General features: G+C 43.2%; 1 protein-coding gene across 1 annotated transcript in view; it reads left to right on the top strand.

Annotated features, from left to right (window-relative positions):
- The window catches only part of LOC139226230 (centrosomal protein of 95 kDa-like), a 59,185-nt gene that overhangs the window by 37,528 nt on the left and 5,379 nt on the right, over window positions 1-16,278 (top strand). Inside the window, exons 15-21 of the mRNA XM_070856852.1 lie at window positions 270-358; window positions 730-877; window positions 3,200-3,369; window positions 3,494-3,568; window positions 4,905-5,057; window positions 12,453-12,599; window positions 13,594-13,665. Coding sequence (XP_070712953.1) covers window positions 270-358; window positions 730-877; window positions 3,200-3,369; window positions 3,494-3,568; window positions 4,905-5,057; window positions 12,453-12,599; window positions 13,594-13,665 — 854 coding nt within the window. The remainder of the gene's footprint in view (window positions 1-269; window positions 359-729; window positions 878-3,199; window positions 3,370-3,493; window positions 3,569-4,904; window positions 5,058-12,452; window positions 12,600-13,593; window positions 13,666-16,278) is intronic.

The raw sequence follows: 16,278 nt of genomic DNA on the forward strand, positions 1-16,278 counted from the left end.
CGTTATAAAGCCTGTGGAACCTCCCATTCGGTCTACAGATAGTCGTGGACTCGGTCAATGCTGATTTTTCTGTTGTGAAAGCATTTGTGACCTTTTGTTTATAAAAAAAAAAACAATTCACACTGATTCCGCCGAGTCATGTCATGTCCGGGAGTTGCCAGTATTGGCTGTGAATAGCGATCACAATTCTGGTCTTGTAGTCGAGCGCTGTTAATGGTGACTTTACCCCACAAATATTTGTTGACTTATTTTTTTTCCCCTGCAGGCAGTGAGTGAGTGTTACAGAGAAGAACTGGAGAATTACAAGAAAAAAGAGAAAGCTAAAATTGGAAAAGAAAAATCAAACGCCAAGAAAACAGTGAGTCATCCAGCATGTGTTAAATACCTTAACTGAATTTAAAAAAAAATGTTTTTATATGTTCAGTAAAGGCTATCAGACCAGAAGCTTAAACCTGCTTAAATATTGGGGGTTGGATACAATCACGAGGTTAACTTATTTTGTATTCAATTCATAAATATACTGAGTAATGAATGGCACCAAACCTCACACAGCACTTTGACTCTCAATATTCAGTCAGTTTTTATTCCTATTGCTATTTGTCCTCTTTTTTAAAAAAGAATATTTGTGCTAACTCATCACATGGTGCCTTGTGATGTTCCAGGCTCTAAATAAAATGAGCAGAATATTCCTTTTGTGTACTTGACATCTGTTCTACATCTGTTATGAAGGAACAAGAATATAAAGAAAATATCTTCAAAGAAACTCCCCAAACCCCGCAGCCAGCGAAAGTTTACTCTGCAAAAGCCAAACCACGAAAGCCAAAGCACAGCCAGTGGACACCGACAGGAGTGGTGAAGCCAAAAAAAGCAACACCTAGTAAGAATTCAAAGAAGCGGCTCGATTCTGCCGAGTGGAAAGTTGTGATTTTTGAGAAATGTGTTAACTTGTGGAACCACCAAGGGTAATTGTGCAGAATTGCAAACCCGAGCCAAAGTATACTGGGTAAAATGTTCACCCCGCCCCACCTTCGAACTTTACCCTAGTATTTGCTGTTGTAATTTTAACCTGTGTTTTTTTTACTTGTTTCATTCTCTCGAGTTCAGAGGAGGGCTGAGTGTGCTGGACCGCGGATGCCTGCACAGCTATCCACAACATGCACTTGTACGATTTCTTTAGCATAACAGAGCTGACCCAGGTGGTTCATAAAAAGGAAGGAGGAGAGGTGAACGGATTTGGAGCAGGCACCAAGGAAAGAGTCTGGGGAGGTGATCAAAGATTTGACCAAACATTGGGCTTGGATAGAGATGAAGCAAGTTGGAAGGGTTCAGAATGGGAATAGAATGCTAGACCTTGCCGGCAGAAAGCTCTGCCACTGATTGTGGAACAGAGGGAAGGGAATTGGGCAAAGCAAGAAATTGAGCAGCGAGTTGGATTCAGGTGGTGAGGGAGTGAGAGCTGGGACACAGGAGGGCTGGAGTCATGCTTTCAAAACGCAGAGCTGCGAATGTGGGAGACATTTGAGGGATGTGAGAAGGATGGAACACCTGAGAGGGGAGATGGAACATTAGCTTTTAAGTCAACAAGATGACTCATTGAAATGGAATAATGTAGCGTGCTTTAAACATTTTAAAAATTACATGAAGGCACGTTGTGTTGATGGAAGCAAGTGAAATTGATCGTAACTCTCGTATCAGCTTTTATTCAAACTGACTCTCTTTCCCCCACCATCATCAACAGTAGTGTTGTCAGACAAAATTGGGCAAATCACCAAGACTTCCTACTTCAATCTCAAAAATAAATCACCCATTTCACCCCACTACTGCTGAAACCTTCATCCCCACTGAGTCACCTGCAGACTCGACTTTTCCAACAGCAGCAACTTTATCCTTGATAACAATCTTGCCCTACCTGTTACCTTCTCTCCAGCTTCTCAAACTCCACACTACATTAACTGCAACTCACCCATTGCTTGCCTCCTATCCCATATTAAGTCCTGCTCCAATCCTCTTTAAGCCTTCTCTTGATCATCTTTTCAGCTCTGTACCCTTCGGGGTCATTGGGCTATGTCGGCAAGATATTTGACACAAAATTAATCCAATTTACATTTAGTTGACTACAAACCTTTTCTACAATTCCTTTTCCTTTTTAAGCCTAAACTCCCTCTTCACCCTCCCCCCCCCCCCCCCCAGTCTTGCCTCGTGATTAAGATGTTACTGGAGGAAAGAAATGTAATTATTTCAGATAAGGTGAGGCCAGGATCAAAAATAATATAAAGTAGGAGGGTGGAGTATTTACTAAAACAAAAAAGTTGCTGAGGCTGAGATTCATTGAATCATAGAATGATACAACACAGGATGCCATTCCGCCCATCGTGCCTGTATCAACACTTCAAAGCTGCTATCTAGTTAGTCCCACACCCCTGCATTTTCCCCATAGCCCTTTTTTTCCCCCTTCAAGTACTTATCCAATTCCCTTTTTGAAAGTTATTGAATCTGCTTCCACCTCCCTTTTCTGGCAATGGATTCCAGATCACCCTAACTCGCTGTGTTTAAGAAAAACAACTACTTGTGTTTTAATGTACTTAATTGGGGTGGTGGTGTTAACTGCAAGGCTAGTCTTCTGCTTGGGCATTAATCCAGTCTAAGTAAATGGTCTTTTATAAACTGTTTACAGTTTAGTTGGTGGTGTGGTTGTCTTGTGTGGGACCTTTTTATTTGGGTGTTTCATACCACTGCAGTCAGCATCACTGTATAACTCCATGATTGTGGTGAAGGATTAGTGACATCACTGCAGGTTTATTCCGATATAAACTTCCATCGTCTTTATAACGTACACTGTAGCCTGTTCAAGGGGTCAGGACACGTATTTGTGTTTGGATGAAGTGTGCTTATTGCTGCCCTCTGGTTCTGGCACATTGTCATTGATCAATTGGAGGCAATTGCTGGTTGCTGCCATCTACTGATAAACTTCAGGATAGTCAAAAAAGAACTTGCATTACATCCACCACCTGAACATATTCCAATCTGATACTCTGATCAAAAATCTGTCTTTAAACTTCAGGGTTGATTCAGTTATATAGTTCAATATAATACTTGAATTGGGTATTTTTTTCCTGTGAGCTATTGAGGTTTGTTCAATGTGCAAGTTGCTTATAGTCAAGGCGATTTAAGTATCTATCTCGGGTATGATTTTTTGCAGTGAAAATACAAGATAATGACCTCCTACCTTTACTACTGGAAGAATTCCCTTATCTGCCGGTATCTCCGCACACTATGAACAGGATGTGGCAGCAGCAGTTCAGGCAGGTGGAACAGTTGACCAGGTCGGGTGCTGAACAGGACCGGAACCAAGCAAAGCTTCAATCAGCAGTGAGTCGCATCTCGTCCCTCACTGGCGCACTCCATTAGGAGCACAGGCCAAATCTTCATTGTTTTATTGCTGCTGGGACACCAACTGACTCTCCAATGCTAACTACTCTTACTTTCTCGTCAGATTGAAGATGCCCAGAAAAAGCACGATCTCCTGATCGATATAATTAAAAAGGAGCAGGATCACAATTTGCGTCTGGTAAGGCTTGATAAAGGATGGAATCTGAGCATATTTTCACTTGGTTTTTAATCTAAATGCCATTTAATAAAACCTCCAGCTCTTTAATCTTAAATTTCTTGGCGAATCTGTGTATCTGTTCTGACTGCATCGCCGGGAGCTACCTACTCTAATTCCATTTCCTTGTAACTTTATTATGTTTGGCTTCGGGTGCATCTCATTTAGAACATAAGAACATAAGAAATAGGAACAGGAGTAGGCCATACGGCCCCTCGAGCCTGCTCCGCCATTCAATAAGATCATGGCTGATCTGGCCGTGGACTCGGCTCCAATTCCCTGCCTGCTTCCCATAACCCCTTATCCCCTCATCGTTTAAGAAACTAGCTATTTCTGTCTTAAATTTATTCAATGTCCCAGCTTCCACAGCTCTCTAAGGCAGCAAATTCCACAGATTTACAACCTTCAGAGAAGAAATTTAATCTCATCTCTCTTTTAAATGGATGGCCCCTTATTCTAAGACCATGCCCTCTAGTTCTAGTCTCTATCAGTGGAAACATCCTCTCTGCATCCACCTTGTCAAGCCCCCTCATAATCTTAAAAGTTTCGATAAGATCACCTCTCATTCTTCTGAATTCCAATGGGTAGAGGCCCAACCTACTCAACCTTTCCTCATAAGTCAACCCCCTCATCCCCGGAATCAACCTAGTGAACCTTCTCTGACCTGCCTCAAAGCAAGTATATCCTTTCGCAACTATGGAAACCAAAACTGCACGCAGTATTCCAGGTGTGGCCTCACCAATACCTTTTTTATATAGCTGCAGCAAGACTTCCCTGCTTTTATACTCCATCCCCTTTGCAATAAAGGCCAAGAGACCATTGGCCTTCCTGATCACTTGCTGTACCTGCATACTATCCTTTTGTGTTTCATGCACAAGTACCCCCAGGTCCCGCCGTACTGCGGCACTTTTCAATCTTTCTCTATTTAAATAATAACATGCTCTTTGATTTTTTTCTGTCAATGTGCATAACCTCACACTTTCCAACATTATACTCCATCTGCCAAATTTTTGCCCACTCACTTAGCCTGTCTATGTCCATTTGCAGATTTTTTGTGTCCTCCTCACACATTGCTTTTCCTCCCATCTTTGTATCGTCAGCAAACTTGGCTACGTTACACTCGGTCCCTTCTTCCAAGTAGTTAATAGATTGTAAATAGTTGGGGTCCCAGCACTGATCCCTGTGGCACCCCACTAGTTTCTTCAATGTCTGCTCCAGTAGCTCCTTGTGGTACTGTGCTGATAACCCTTTGCATGCAAATAATGCCTTCCAACCACACCCTTTTCTGCTTCGCCTTCAGAAAGAGTTTAAGGAACGAATCCGGCAGCAGAAGTCTGCCCAGAACAAGATGAAGGAGCAAAGGCAGCAAATTGCTCGTGCCAAGAAGTACCACAATGACTACCATGTTCAGCTGCGTGCTAAAATGATGCGAGCAAGGACTCGGGAAGAAAAGGTGAGGCATGGGCTGAATGGCCTCCTTCCCTTCTGTGCAGAGAAGTCCTGCTGCAACTGTATTGGTAAGGCCACATCTGGAGTACTGCGTACAGTTTTGGTCTCCGTATTTAAGGAAGGATATACTTAAGGAGGCTGTTCAGAGAAGGTTCACCAAGTTGATTCCGGAGATGAGGGGTTGACTTATGAAGATAGGTTGAGTAGGTTGGACCTATACACATTGGAGTTCGGAAGAATGAGAGATGACCTTATCGAAACATACAAGATAATGAGGGAGCTTGACGAGGTGGATACAGAGAGGATATTTCCGCTCATAACGGAGACTAAAACTAGGGGAATAAGGGGCCGCCCATTTAAAACTGAGATGAGGAGTTTCTTCTGGGGGTTGTAAATCTGTGGAATTCTCTGCCCCAGAGAAAACATAAGAAATAGGAACAGGAGTAGGCCATTTGACCCTTCAAGCCTGCTCCGCCATTCAATAAGATCATGGCTGATCTGATCATGGACTCTGCTCCACTTCACTGCCTTATCACTCAAAAATCTCTTCCCTTCCCTCAACGACTATCTGTCCCACCTGTGACAGACTGTGGTTCTCATATAGGACTGTACAGCCACCCAAGAATGATTCTAATATGATGATGAAATATATTCAGTGACCCAGCCTCCACAGCTCTCTGGGGCAGAGAATTCCATAGATTTACAACCCTCAGAGAAGAAATTCCTCCTCATCTCAGTTTTAAATGGGCCCCTTATTCTAAGACTATGTCCCCCAGTTTTAGTTTTCCCCTATGAGTGGAAATATCCTCTCTGCATCCACCTTGTCGAGCCCCCTCATTATATGTTTCGATAAGATCACACCTCATTCTTCTGAACTCAAATGTGTATAGGCACAACCTATCCTCCTAAGTCAAACCCTCATCTCTGGAATCAACCTAGTGAACCACCTTTGAACTGCCTCCAATGCAAGTATATCCTTTCTTAAATACGGAGACCAATACTACGCAGTAATCCCTTCCTGATTACTTGCTATACCTGCATACTAACATTTTGTTGTTGCATGCACAAGGACCCCCAGGTCTCTCTCTACTGCAGCACTTTGCAATGGAGCTGGGTCATTGAACATATTTAAGGTGGAGATAAGACAGATTTTTGAACAATAAGGCAATAAAGGGTTATAGGGAAGTGGAGCTGAATCCAGGATCTTATTAAAGGGCGGAGCAGGTTTGAGGGGCCAGGTGGCCTACTCCTGCTCCTATTTCTTACGTTATGTTCTTATGAATTAACTTGTGTTCGATTGTGTTACCAGGAGACAAACTGCACTTGCATTTCTCGTTCATACTCTGAGGGTTCATTTACAGTGCAACAGCATCCCTGATGTGAAGCAGATCAGTTTGCACTGACGCTATTGTGTCAGTGGAGAGCAGAGTCTGACCATTCTGTGGAGCAAAGTGGAGAGACTCCTTGCTCCAGGGAGCTTTGCTGCAGGGTCCTGCTGGGCCCTGGTTCCATGTTGCACTTCTATTACTCTGATGCTATTACACCATAAGGGTGTGAGTTTTACAGGCCAATCTATCTGCAACAGTACAATTAGTAAAACTGACCCTCCTCTGACTCACTTTCAGGCACTGCCCTCACTTGGCCCCACTCTTTTTTATTTGTCTCCACATAGGAGACGATGTTTCAGGAAATTCATGCTATCAACCCCGTACAATAAACTCTGGGATATTCCAAGATTCCCACCTTTTGGACCCCTTGCTTTTCTACTGGACAAGTATTGTCCCTCAGCATGGAGTCGGCTTCCATACATATGTAGCTGATTCTGTCACTCTTTCATTTTCTCCAACTCCTGTCCCTGTGCTGTCTGTCTTGACATTGTCCTGGATGAGCCTGAACTTTCTCTAATTGATGTCTGATTCCCTCGCCTCCAAAACTGCTCACTCTAGCTGCAACTTCAGTGTTTTGATCTGAGCTTCAAACCCTACACCCTCTCCATCACTAAGACTATCTGCATCCATAGAAACATAGAAAATAGGTGCAGGAGTAGGCCATTCGGCCTTTCGAGCCTGCACCACCATTCCAAAAGATCATGGCTGATCATTCACCTCAGTACCCCTTTCCTGCTTTCTCTCCATACCCCTTGATCCCTTTGGCCGTAAGGGGCCATATCTAACTCCCTCTTGAATATATCCAATGAACTGTCATCAACAACTCTCTGCGGCAGGGAATTCCACAGGTTAACAACTCTTGAGTGAAGAAGTTTCTCCTCATCTCAGTCCGAAATGGCTTACCCCTTATCCTTAGACTATGTCCCCTGGTCCTGGACTTCCCCAACATCGCGAACATTCATCCCGCATCTAACCTGTCCAGTCCCGTCAGAATTTTATATGTGTCTGAGATCCCCTCTCATCCTTCTAAACTACAGTGAACACAGGCCCAGTTGATCCAGTCTCTCCTCATATATCAGTCCTGGCATCCTGGGACTCGGTCTGATGAACCTTCACTGCACTCTCTCAATAGCAAGAACGCCCTTCCTCAGATTGAGAGACCAAAACCGAACACAATATTCCAGGTGAGCCTCACTACTGCAGTAAGACCTCCCTGCTCCTATACTCAAATCCCCTCGCTATGAAGGACAACATACCATTTGCCGCCTTCACCGCCTGCTGTACCTGCATGCCAATTTTCAATGACTGATGAACCATGACACCCAGGTCTCGTTACACCTCCCCTTTTCCTAATCTGCCGCCATTCAGATAATATTCTGCCATTGTGTTTTTGCTACCAAAGTGGATAACCTCACATTTATCCACATTATACTGCACCTGCCACGAGTTTGCCCACTTGCCCACCCTGTAGCCTTTTAGCGTCCTCCTCACAGCTCACACTGCCACCCAGCTTAGTGTCATCTGCAAACTTGGAGGTATTACACTCAATTCCCTCATCTAAATCATTAATGTATATTGTAAATAACTGTGGTCCCAGCACTGAGCCCTGCGGCACTCCGCTAGTCACTGCCTGCCATTCTGCAAAGGACCCATTTATCCCGACTCTCTGCTTCCATCTGCCAACCAGTTCTCTATCCACGTCAGTACATTACCCCCAAGACCATGTGCTTTAATTTTGCACACCAATCTCTTGTGTGGGACCTTGTCAAAAGCCTTTTGAAAGTCCAAATACACCACATCCACTGGTTCTCCCTTGTCCACTCTACTATTACATCCTCAAAAAATTCTAGAAGATTTGTCAATCATGATTTCCCTTTCATAAATCCATGCTGACTTGGGCCGATCCCGTCACTGCTTTCCAAATATGCTGCAATTTCATCTTTACTAATTGATTCCAACAGTTTCCCCATTACTGATGTCGGGCTAACCGGTCTATAATTATCCATTTTCTCTCCCTCCTTTCTTAAAAAGTGGTGTTACATTAGCTAGCCTCCAGTCCATAGGAACCGATCCAGAGTCGATAGACTGTTGGAAAATGATCACCAATGCATCCGCTATTTCCAGGGCTACTTCCTTAAGTACTCTGGGATGCAGACCATCAGGCTCCAGCGATTTATCGGCCTTCAATCCCATCAATTTCCCTAACACAATTTCCCGCCTAATAAGGATTTCCCTCAGTTCCTCCTTCCCACTAGACCCTCGGTCCCCTACTATTTCCGGAAGGTTATTCGTGTCTTCCTTCGTGAAGACAGAACCAAAGTATTTGTTTAACTGGTTTGCCATTTCTTTGTTGCCCATTATAAATTCACCTGAATCTGCCTGCAAGGGACCTAAGTTTGTTTTCACTAATCTTTTTCTCTCCACATATCTATAGAAGCTTTTGCAGTCAGTTTTTATGTTGCAGGAAGCTTCCTCTCATACTCTATTTTCCCCCTCCAAATTAAACCCTTTGTCCTCCTCTGCTGGATTCTAAATTTCTCCCAGTCCTCAGGTTTGCTGTTTTTTCTGGCCAATTTAAATGCCTCTTCCTTGGCTTTAACACTATCCTTAATTTCCCTTGTTAGCCGCCTTCCCCGTTTTATTTTTACTCCTGACCGGGATGTACAATTGTTGAAGTTCATCCATGTGATCTTTAAATGTTTGCCATTGCCTATCCACTGTCAACCCTTTAAGTATCACTCGCCAGTCTATTCTAGCCAATTCACGTCTCATACCATCGAAGTTATCTTTCCTCAAGTTCAGGACCCTAGTCTCTGAATTAACTGTGTCACTCTCCATCTTAATAAAGAATTCTACCATATTATGGTCACTCTTCCCCAAGGGGCTTCGCACAACAAGATTGTTAATTAGTCCTTTCTCATTACACATCAGCCCTCGAGTTGGTTCCTCGACATATTGGTCTAGGAAACGACATATTGGTCTAGGAAACCATCTCTAATACACTCCAGGAAATCCTCCTCTACCGCATTGCTACCAGTTTGGTTAGCCCAATCAATATGTCGATTAAAGTCGCCCATGATAACTGCTGTACCTTTATTGCACACATCCCTAATTTCTTGTTTGATGCTGTCCCCAACCTCACTACTACTGTTTGGTGGTCTGTACACAACTCCCACTAGTGTTTACTGCCCTTTGGTATTCCATAGCTCCACACATAAGAACATAAGAATTAGGAACAGGAGTAGGCCATCTAGCCCCTCTAGCCTGCTCCGCCATTCAAAAAGATCATGGCTATCTGGCCATGGACTCAGCTCCACTTACCCGCCCGCTCCCCAGAACCCTTTATTCTCTTATTGGTTAAAAATCTATCTGTGATTTGAATACATTCAATGAGCTAGCCTTGGGCAGAGAATTCCACAGATTCACAACCCTCTGGGAGAAGAAATTCCTTCTCAACTCGGTTTTAAATTGGTTCCCCCGTATTTTGAGGCTGTGCCCCCTAGTTCTAGTCTCCTTGACCAGTGGAAGCGACCTCTCTGCCTCGATCTTGTCTATCCCTTTTATTATTTTAAATGTTTCTATAAGATCACCCCTCATCCTTCTGAACTCCAACGAGTAAAGACCCAGTCTACTCATCATAAGGTAACCCCCTTATCTCCGGAATCAGCCTAGTGAATCGTCTCTGTACCCCCTCCAAAGCTAGTATATCTTTCCTTAAGTAAGGTGACCAAAACTGCACGCAGTACTCCAGGTGCTGCCTCACCAATACCCTGTACAGTTGCAGCAGGACCTCCCTGCTTTTGTACTCCATCCCTCTCGCAGTGAAGGCCAACATTCCATTCGCCTTCCTGATTACCTGCTGCACCTGCAAACTAACTTTTTGGGTCTCTCTGCACCTCAGCATGTAATTTCTCCCCATTCAAATAATATTTCCTTTTACTGTTTTTTTTTTTCCCCCCAAGGTGGATGACCTCACATTTTCCGACATTGTATTCCATCTGCCAAACCTTAGCCCATTTGCTTAACCTATCTAAATCTCTTTGCAGCCTCTCGGTGTCCTCTACACAACCCGCTTTCCCACTAATCCCCTCTTCCAGGTCATCTATGTATATTGTGAACTGTTGTGGTCCCAGCACCGATCCCTGTGGCACACCACTAACCACCGATTTCCAACCCGAAAAGGACCCATTTATCCCGACTCTCTGCTTTCTGTTAGCCAGCCAATTCTCGATCCATGCTAATACATTTTCTCTGACTCCGCATACCTTTATCTTCTGCAGTAACCTTTTGTGTGGTACCTTATCGAATGCCTTTTGGAAATCTAAATACACCACATCCATCGGTACACCTCTATCCACCATGCTCGTTATATCCTCAAAGAATTCCAGTAAATTAGTTAAACATGATTTCCCCTTCATGAATCCATGTTGCGTCTGCTTGATTGCACGATTCCTATCTAGATGTCCTGCTATTTCTTCCTTAATGATAGCTTCAAGCATTTTCCCCACTACAGATGTTAAACTAACCGGCCTATAGTTACCTGCCTTTTTGTCTGCCCCCTTTTTTTAAACAGAGGTGTTACATTAGCTGCTTTCCAATCCGCTGGTACCTCTCCAGAGTCCAGAGAATTTTGGTAGATTATAACGAATGCATCTGTTATAACTTCCGCCATATCTTTTAATACCCTGGGATGCATTTCATCAGGACCAGGGGACTTATCTACCTTGAGTCCCATTAGCCTGTCCAGCACTACCCCCCCTAGAAATAGTGATTATCTCAAGGTCCTCCCTTCCCACATTCCCGTGACCAGCAATTTTTGGCATGGTTTTTGTGTCTTCCACTGTGAAGACCGAAGAAAAATAATTGTTTAAGGTCTCAGCCATTTCCACATTTCCCATTATTAAATCCCCCTTCTCATCTTCTAAGGGACCAACATTTACTTTAGTCACTCTTTTCCGTTTTATATATCGGTTAAAGCTTTTACTATCTGTTTTTATGTTTTGCGCAAGTTTACTTTTGTAATCTATCTTTCCTTTCTTTATTGCTTTCTTAGTCATTCTTTGCTGTCGTTTAAAATTTTCCCAATCTTCTAGTTTCTCACTAACCTTGGCCACCTCATACGCATTGGTTTTTAATTTGATACTCTCCTTTATTTCTTTGGTTATCCACGGCTGGTTATCCCTTCTCCCACCCATACCGATTCCACATCATCCAAGCTAATGTCCTTCCTTACTATTGCATTAATTACCTCTTTAACCAGCAACGCCACCCCGCCTCCTTTTCATTTTGTCTGTCCTTCCTAAATGTTGAATACCCCTGGATGTTGAGTTCCCATCCACTTACATAGCACTGGATATCCTTCTGTTCCTTTTCCTCTCCCCACTTTGCCATTGTCGCTTCCTTGCTCGGATCTTGATCGTCATTCTACACGAACACCAAAAGCTGCACTGTCTCCCACCTGAGACATTTTGCTACATTTAAGGCACTATATATGTAAATAATGTTATTGTTGATATGACCAGCTCTTCTGATGTATTCTAAAGTGTCAAACCAAAAAGTGCTGTTGCAGGACATGCAACTCGGTGAACACCAACAGTACAATTGTCATCATCATAGGCGGTCCCTCGAACAAGGATGACTTGCTTCCACACCAAAAAGAATGAGTTTGCAGATGTTTCAATGAAGGACCTGATATTCCAGACGTGAACTCGGAGGGTGGAAGATGCTTGTGCGTGGATTTTTATTAGTGTGGTGACCGTTGCACATCAGCACATGCGGGCTTGACCGAGTTTACAATGTGTGGGAGCAGTAGTGGACTTTTCTATAAAGTACATAATGGCGCGTTTACTCTAACCCATTTAAAGTGCCTTTATCCAGTTGTACTCGAGTGAGAATTCACGTTTTTTTTTTAAAAACACCCCGGTGACCAGCATTTTTAATGTAAAGTTACTGCAAATGTTTGAATATTGTACTAAACAGGCTAATGACTAGTTATTTTCCTAATCCAAAAGATTTTCAAAAACCTGTTTGAGGATGGTTTGGAGATTCAGAAGCAGAGATTGCGTGAATTGAAGACTTATGCCAAGGAGAAACGACAGGAGCACAAGAATCGACAGAAGGAAGAGCTGCAGTCTATGGAGAATTACTATAGAGATCAGGTATTTGAATAGAAATGGGAACCTTGTACTAATAACAGAAAAAGACTTGTATTTATATGTGCCTTTTATGACCATCAGACATCCCAAAGCACTTCACAGCCAATTAAGTGTAATCACTACAGTAATGTAGAAAACACAGCAGCCAAACTGCACAGCAAGCTCCCACAAACAGTAATGTGGTGGTATGTTTTTTGTGATATGAGGGATGAACATTTGCCAGGACACTGGGGAGAACTTTGAATAGTTCCATGGGATCTTTTATGGGAGAGATGGGCCCTTGAATTATTGTCTCCTTTTGAAAGGGAGCATCTCCAACAGTGCAGCACTCCCTCAGTACTGGCAGTAAGTGTCGGCTTGGATTATGTGCTCAAGTCTGAGTCACAAGGTGTTGGGTTCAAGCCCCACTCCAAGTTTGAGAATGCTGTCTCTGCATCAAGGCCGAATCCATTAGCAGAGGAGCTGAGGACTAAGAACAAAGTGGGTCTGATCTCATAGCACCACCCTTGCCCTGGAGAAAAAGAAACTGGAGTGAGAATCAAGTAGTTTCCTCCACACCTCCTTGTGCATACCGTGGTCAGTTTGTGAACACTGGGACGGTTGACTTCCTGGCCCTGAACTATATGGGTGTGACAGTAGAAATGTGAGGGAAAGGGAGAAGATTCCTTTGGCAGTGGATTTTATCACAATCTGTGGAAGGTGTTGTACCAGTAATTGGAGTTGAAGTTTTTTTTTTACTCCAATTTTCAGGCTGATATAAAACTTCATGCAATTATTCATAATGTAGGTCTTCACTATAGGGAGAATAACTTCACTTTTGTAGAATTGTAATCCTGTTCTATAAAGAAGTTTACAATTTCATCTCCTGGGTAATATACCAGGTATAATATTTTATAGTTTGTAATGATCAGGGTATTGCTTGCAATTGAACTTGTTCAAATTCTGAATAGATTTATTATCCAACTGAAAAAAAAAAATCTTTATTGTTTAAATCTAGTTTTTAATGTTGGCTGAAACTCTGGCACAGGAGAGGCAGAAAGTTCACATCCGAGAGACTGCACAGAACAAGGTAACATTTTTCTTTCACTTGGACAGCAGATCCGAACTACCTAGACTGTGTAGCTGAAGGAATCTGAAATTTCACAATACAGAACGTACATTTACAAACTGATCTTCACAGCCATTCTCTCCAACTGCATGTTGCAGAGCAGTTTGTCCTTCCAGCAACCTTGTATTTCTCTTTGGGACTTCTTCCCCCTCATCCATACAATTTACAATGTGTGGGAGCAGTAGTGGGCTTTTCTATGTAGAACCTAATGGCACATTTAAATGGGTTAGAGTAAAGTGCATTTATTTAGGAAATTTGACAGATAAATGGGAACTGTTGATGCACGATCCCTTAAATATGGCTTTATGAAAGTAAACTACCTGCAGAATGTTTGTCTGTAGGTGTGAAAGGAATGATTGCTATTTGTAGAAAGTGAAACTGAAGACGGGGAAACGAGGGTTAGTAAGTAGTAATCAAGGAGGTCTCCGTGAGCTAAATGATGTATACTTCAATACAAGGAGTATAGCGAACAAGGTGGATGAGCTGAGAGCACAGGTAGACACTTGGGAGTGAGACATGGCTGAAAGAAGGGCAGGTTTGGCAGCTCAATATTCCTGGTTACAGGATTTTTAGATAGGAGGTGGTCCCTTGAACGAGGATGACTTGCTTCCACAAGCATTTGCAGATGTTTCGACGAAGGACCTGATGTTCAAGTCCTGAACTCTAATTGAGGGGGTGGAAAATGCCTGTGCGTGAATTTTTTTAATGTGGGGTGACCGTTGCACACCAGCCACCACATAGGTGTGACAGAGCTAGGTCTTGGTCCGGTGGCAAGGGTTAACCAGGACGACTGGAGACCTGCTCTGCTGCAAAAGAAACTATTACAGCTGTGAGGAAGGATGATATGTTAGAGGGATCATCAAATGAGGCCATATGGGTCGAATTGAAAAATAAGAAGCAATCACGCTGCTGGGTGTGTATAGATCCCCAAACAATGGGAGGGAGATAGAAGAGCAGAGCAAACGTGTAGGCAAATTTCTGGAGTCCAAAAACCATAGGGCATTAATAGTAGGGGATTTCAACGATCCTAGTATTGATTGGGACAAATATAGTGTGAAGGGTATAGAGGGTGCAGAATTCCTAAAATGCATTCGAGAACTTTTTTAGTCAGTATGTAACAAGCCCAACACTGGAGAGGGGGGTGGGGTCTGGATTCAGTTTTGGGGAAATCAGTGGGAGAGCACTTGGGTGCCAGTAACCATAATTCAGTCAGATTCAAGGTAGTTATGGATAAGGACAAGGATAGACCAGGAATAAAAGTTGTAAACTGAGGGAAAAGCTAAATTTGCTAAGTTAAGTAATTTTGGAAACAGCTACTTGAAGGTAAATCAGTGTGGGAACAATGGAAGGCATTCAAGGAGGAGATCCGGAGGGCTTGGGCCAAACATATGCCCTTAAAGAATAAGGCTGGGAATAACAATTCTAGAGCCCCCTGGATGTCTAGGTACTTACAGGGGAGGATAAAGAAAAAAAGGGAAGCTGTTGTCATATACCAACGGCTAAATACTGTAGAATCTCTGGAGGAATATAGAAAGTTCAGAGGTGAAATTAAAAAGGATATTAGGAATGCTAAGAGAGCATGAAAAATTCTTGGCAAATAAAATCAAGGAAAACCCAAAGATGTTCTATAAATATATTAAGAGCAAGAGGTTAACTAAAGAAAGGGTAGGGCCCATTCGAGAACATGAGGGTAATCTGTGTGTGGAGACGGAAGATGTGGGTATGGTTCTTAATGAATACTTTGCGTCTGTTTTCACAAAGGAAAGGGGCAATGCAGATACTGCTAGCGAGGAGTGTGAAATTCTGGATGAAATAAACAGTGAGAGAGGAGGTATTAAGGGGTTTAGCAGCTTTGAAAGTGGATAAATCCCCAGGCCTGGATGAAATGCATCCTAGGCTGTTGAGCAAAGCAAAAGAGGAAATAGCAGAGGCCTTGACAATCATTTTCCAGTCTTCTTTGGGATTCAGGCATGGTGCCGCAGGACTGCTAATGTGGTACGCTTGTCTAAGAAGGGAGAAAGGGATAGGTTGAGTAATTACAGGCCTATCAGCAGTGATGGGAAAATTATTGGAAAAAATTCTGTAGGACAGGATAAATCTACATTTAGAAAGGCAAGGATTAATTAGGGGCAGTCGGCATGGATTTGTTAAGGGAAGATCGTGTTTGACGAAACTGCTTGAATTTTGAGGGTCATGCATATGATATAGTGTATATGGACTTTAGCAAAGTTTTTGTGATTGCACTGGAGAGGATGCTGCCTGGAATGGAGAATCTTAGCGGAGGACAGATTGGAGAGGCTGAGTTTGTTCTCCTAGGAACAGAGGAGGCACCTCATTGAGGTGTATAACATTTTGTGGGGCCTGGATATAATGGATAGCAAGGGCCTAGTTCTCTTGGTGGTGGGGTCAATTACAAGCAGGGCATAGATTTCAGGTGGCTGCTGGAAGGTTTTGAGGGGGTAGCTTCTTCAGAGGGGGTAGCTTCTTCAGAGGGGTGTAGGGGTCTGGAACACTGCCTGGAAAGGTGGTAGAGACAGAAGCAGCCCTTTGGTGGCTGGCATGGACCCAATGGGC

The sequence above is a fragment of the Pristiophorus japonicus genome, chromosome 16 (assembly GCF_044704955.1).
Source record: "Pristiophorus japonicus isolate sPriJap1 chromosome 16, sPriJap1.hap1, whole genome shotgun sequence".
NCBI lineage: Eukaryota > Metazoa > Chordata > Chondrichthyes > Pristiophoridae > Pristiophorus > Pristiophorus japonicus.